The sequence below is a fragment of the Copadichromis virginalis genome, linkage group LG3, assembly GCF_057382275.1.
Source record: "Copadichromis virginalis isolate Kocher_CV1m ecotype Utaka linkage group LG3, C_Virginalis_male_GT1.1, whole genome shotgun sequence".
Classification (NCBI taxonomy): Eukaryota; Metazoa; Chordata; class Actinopteri; order Cichliformes; family Cichlidae; genus Copadichromis; species Copadichromis virginalis.
In genome coordinates this window covers 1,885,154-1,890,467 of record NC_140620.1, presented here as the reverse complement: position 1 = coordinate 1,890,467, position 5,314 = coordinate 1,885,154, and the positions used below count along the sequence as shown (strand labels likewise).

General features: G+C 47.7%; 1 protein-coding gene across 1 annotated transcript; it reads right to left on the bottom strand.

Moving 5' to 3' along the window:
* Positions 1 to 1,231: 1,231 nt before the first annotated feature.
* On the bottom strand, positions 1,232 to 2,635 carry LOC146712257 (uncharacterized). The gene is made up of 2 exons (XM_085436097.1): positions 2,461 to 2,635; positions 1,232 to 2,349 (listed from the first exon to the last, which is right to left on the bottom strand). Exons 1-2 carry the CDS (start codon positions 2,633 to 2,635, stop codon positions 1,271 to 1,273), a joined length of 1,254 nt encoding a protein of 417 aa, XP_085292223.1. The 3' UTR covers positions 1,232 to 1,270.
* Between the last annotated feature and the right edge of the window lie 2,679 nt (positions 2,636 to 5,314).

Genomic DNA, 5,314 nt, shown 5'->3' with positions numbered 1-5,314 from the left:
TTTCGATTCTACCGGAAGTCTCCTCCTCCCTGAGAACCTTCATAATAAAAGCTCTTTACAGTGTTGAATACAATATAAAGGGAAAGGGAAGAAATAAAGAGTGATGTGCAGGTGAGAAGCTGTAACACTCACAGACTGTACGAAGGTTAAAGATGCTCCAATAAAAGAATAAAGCTCTTCATTACAAAGAGAAAGGAGTGAAACACACCTCCTCCTGTCTGCCTGTGAACTGAGCCCACACACTGGACTCTGTGTCACTGATGCAGCTGCTGACTGTGGGCTCATACCACATTCATGTTTCTAGCATCTAATCATTTCACCTTAAACACATACAACACAAAAATGTGAAGTACACACTCTGAGGTACAGTGGTCCCTCGCTATAACGTAGTTCACCTTTCGCGGCCTCGCTGTATCGCGGGATTTTTTGTGGCAATTTTGCTGTTTTTTTCGGGGGGGTTTTTTTTTGTTTGTTTTTTTTACAGTTGTGAGTAGAATAAAAGAACAATTAGAATATGATGTGCTCGGACAATAGGGTTTGGCTGCAGATCAGAAGAACAGGAAATGATTCGTAAGTGTGTGTCTTGTTAGGATGACTTGATCAACCCCTGTTTAAAGGACAATTGTGAACTTTTATTCTCAAAGCATTTCATGTGGCTTTAAAGCTGTCAAGTATGAGATTAAGTTGCTGAACCTGACCTCTGACATGCCAGAGCAGGTAGTTTAGCTAAACTTTGGTGTGTAACTGTGCAGAGTGAGGAATTTATTGACAGTGGGGGTCTGCCTGTCATAAAATGAGGAGTAAGAGCTGCCTCAGTAAGATACCCCCCAAGATCCACTTGGTGCTTGCTGTGACTGCATGTAGTGGGATCTCCCAGTGTGCATAGAGATTGACAGACCACGTGACTTTCGCGCACTGCATGCCGGTAACTCGTGGCAAAACAATCCAAGCGCCGCATCAAATGCACGCATTTGCAGCTGTAAATTATCTCTTTGTGTCCAGAATGGGCCGACGCAATCTTTCTTTTCAGTTTGTACTAATATACAGTGTCAGAACCAATACAAATAAAGTAAGTGTTGCACAAGTCTTTCATCAGGACTGTCTTTATTTATAACTGACAACAGTGTTACATGTTACTATTGAAGCTTACAGGACAAAGGCAAAATAGTATACCGTTGTGCATTATTTGCTGATTTGTATAAAAAAAACAGCTGCACAACAAAACAATAACAACCACAACAAACAATTGATACAACAAATTGGAAAACAGTTATTCATCACTTGCATGCTTCACAACAACACTTGGGCACATATTTGTGAGCGCACATGACACAGCGACTATCTTATCCAGCAAAGTCATGTTCTCACCTTCACATGGCACCACAAAACCTAAACGGATGGTGTCATTTAGGATAGTGTACTTGGACCGTAGACAGTCTATAACGCGTTCAACATGGATCCTGACATGTGCCAGTTTTCGTGTGTCCTCCACATCTTTTGCTTGTAGCTGACTACGACCCCGTGTAAATGCTGGGATTTTTAAAGTGGCACCCATTAAGGCAACACTTTCCTTGATATCAAAACCCCAGTCAGCGAGCACTGTGTCCCCAGGTGACAGCTTCTGTAGAAAGCCAGATGTTTCAGCTATTCGTTTATCGCTGGTACGCCCTCCCCATCCTTTAGAAATGAAAGAGATGGTCCCTTGTGGTGTGATGCCAATGAGATATTTCATTGTGTGTCTACTTTTGTATGTGGAATACGTCTCCGCCATGGCGCGTACATTTTGTGCTCTCTCTATGAACAGTTCAAAACAGTCAATAATAACTGTCACCCGGTCACCAAACATCTCAACATACTGGTGTGGCATACTGGCCTGTATGCAATGTCTTCCCGGCCAGTGCACCAGTGGACTGAGGTGAGCGTATAGCACATTTACAGTAATGTTAAATACAGTGGATATGGTTGTTCGGCTAATATCAAAGAGGTGTGCAATATGTGCAATTGGAAGGTTGAGTCTTAAACGCATGAGAGTCAACAAGAGCATCTGAAACTGGGAAATTTTCCTGTCAGTGTCTGGCAAGCTCGGGCTGATTTGTTGTAGCACTCCCATTAATAAAGCAAAAGAAGGCAGCCCTGTGTAGAATTTAACTTTAGAGTTATCTTTCAAGAATTCCATGTCTAATTTCCTTTTGGACAGTTCTTTTTGTAATATTAGGTTTTCTTCCTGCAGGTGTGCTATTTCTTGTAACCTTAGAGAACACATTTTACAGTCCTGCAGATCTTCATCCTCGTGCTGTGGAGTTATCTGCTGTGGTTGGATCTCAGCTGTAGTTTCCGTAGTGACAGGTGCTGAAAAACACACATGCATACAGACAAAGACAAGATCATTTTATGTGCAAAAACAAGACAGCACCTAATGTGGAAATAGTGGAATTAATTTATGTACACAGACAATTTTACCTGCATGGATTTCGCCTGGATGAGCCGTCTCTGACCCAGAGGAACACGGGACTTTTCGTGGCTCTTTTGATTTCAATCTCTGTCTTAACCGATCAAATCTCTCTGTGGTGGAAGCTTGAGACTCTCTGTGGCCCAGTTTGAGAGAGGGTGCCCAGTCTGGATCGCATTCCAGCATTTCGTAGGTTGGTTTGCCTACAAAACACAGCTAACATTACACACAGCCACAATAAACAAAGGAGCATAGCGCGATGATTTCTGTTCAGCGCCATATAAGACGTATTAACTACTACAAAACACTTACCTTTGTGGAAATGCTTGGAGCAGACTAACATGTGAGGTGGAGTGTTTTCGAACGTTATATTAGGTCTTCGGATAGCGGCAATCCAGGCCATCCGTCGCCTCTTCTTGACTTCGGAGACATGGCTTGGACAATTTCTCTTCCACGCCGGAATCCGATAAAAACCAATCACTTTACCCGGCTTGTGCAGTTAATAATACAACAGCTTCTTGCCATTTTTGGTTTCTTTTTATCGCTGTGTAACTGATTTCAATTGAAAGCCTGCGTGCGCTAGTAGCTCTTGCCACGAGTTCCCACAATCCTTTACAGTTTTCCCCTTGAATGACGTCACATTTTCAATCTCTATTGGTAATAAAGCTTTGATGAAAAATACTCCAGCCTCATCTGACTCTTCCTCTCCAGCTGGGATATCACACAGATCAGTGAGGTCAAGAAGAAGTGAACCTTCTCAGCTTGTCAAATGTACATAAATCTTTGATCCCTCGCAGTGTGACTCTGAAGTAAACCCAGCACACCGCAGACCACGGCCTCTCTGTGTGAGGATCTAAACGTATTCTACGCTAGATTCGACACAGCGAACACCATGAGACCGGACAGTGTGCGCACCGCGGATGACGTCAGTGCGCACACTGTGTCTGAGGAGGATGTGCAGAAGTGCTTCAGGAAGGTGAACGCGCGCAAAGCTACTGGTCCGGACGGGATTCCTGGCCGCGTCCTCAAGTCATGCGCGGCTCAGCTGGCTGGAGTGTTCACGCACATCTTCAACCTTTCCCTCTCTCTGTCTGTAGTCCCAGCCTGCTTCAAAATGGCCACCATCGTCCCTGTACCCAAATCCTCCACCATCTCCTCATTGAACGACTGGCGACCTGTAGCCCTGACCCCCATCGTGAGCAAATGCTTCAAGAAGCTGGTCAGGGACTTCATCCGCTCTGCACTACCCGACTCACTGGACCCTCTACAGTTTGCATACCGCCACAACAGGTCCACTGATGATGCCATAGCCCTGACACTACACACTGCCCTGTCACACCTGGAGAAGAGAGACACGTATGTGAGAATGCTGTTTGTAGATTACAGCTCAGCATTCAATACCATCGTTCCCTCGAAGCTGGACAGGAAACTGCAGGATCTAGGACTGAGCAGCTCCCTCTGCAGCTGGATCCTTAGCTTCCTGTCTGACAGACGCCAGGTGGTCAGACTGGGCAGCATCACCTCATCCCCCATCACACTGAACACTGGTGCTCCACAGGGGTGTGTACTGAGCCCTCTCCTGTACTCACTCTACACCTACGACTGCACAGCCACTAACAACTCCAACATCATTGTGAAGTTTGCGGACGACACTACAGTGGTGGGTCTTATCACCAACGGTGATGAGACGGCTTACAGGGAGGAGGTCAGCGCCCTGACCCACTGGTGTCAAGACAACCATCTCACCCTCAACGTCGCAAAGACAAAGGAGTTGATAGTGGACTTCCGGAGGTGCAGAGAAGTACACACCCCCATCACCATCAACGGCGCTGCTGTGGAGAGAGTGAGCAGCTTCCGGTTCCTTGGAGTACATCTGGCTGAGGATCTTACGTGGTCAGTACACACAAACAAAACAGTGAAGAAGGCGCAGCAGCGCCTCTTCTTTCTCAGGAGACTGAAAAGATTCGGCATGAGCCCCCGCATCCTCAGGACCTTACCTTACACGTTATACGGCGTCCAGAGGACGTTCTGTGTATTCTCTGGCACTGGTGCCCTACCCTCAATTTTAAATGCATTTAGACACTAAGGGTTTTCGGGAGGAGCCGTGCTGCTCTCTGAGAGGAAGCAGGAACCGTGCTCTCCTGAGTTTTAAATGCACTTTAGAACAGCACACAGCAACACTACATATGAGCGGGCGGAGGAAGGTTTGGGGTCTTCACTCACCCCGGTTCTGTTAGCCGTCAGGGCTGGGGGGCTGGGAGGAGGTGCTGGCCGTCAGACTGGGGTCTGGGATGCGGGGCCTCCCCGCTACTGCAGATAAGGAGGCGGTCTGCTTTCCTTCACCCCAGAGTCTCCTCCACCCCTGTGTCTGTCTCCACATCGGGTGAGTGCCGAGTATTTGGTTGTGCATATGGGGTGGGAATGCACGTCTGTGTCCGCGTGTGCCTGTTCGTCTGTGTCTATATGTCAGGTTGGGTGTTAGACTCAACCTCTCTGGGAACATCTCAGGCTCTCCGACGTATGGAGACCTATCTCTTCTCACCACACTCCCTGCCGGTGGCTGATGCCTTCAGACATTGGTGTCACTCCTGGTGGCCGATTGGCGGGGCCTGGCACCTGTGGCCTGGCTGGGCCCCTTCCGTGGGGTGGGATGCCCTTCAGCATCTGGGCCTGAGGCTCGGTCTTCTCTGGCACAGCTGGCTGCCGACAGAGCCCGCGGGCACGTCACTGCAACCCCCTCTGGCCTCTGCTCCGTGGCTGATGGGTGACCTCTCGATTGGGGCTCTCCTCAGCTCTTCCCAGGAGGGTGTATCGCCATACAGGTGTCCTGGTGTTTTGTTTTTTTTTTCTTCTTTTTTTTTCCTT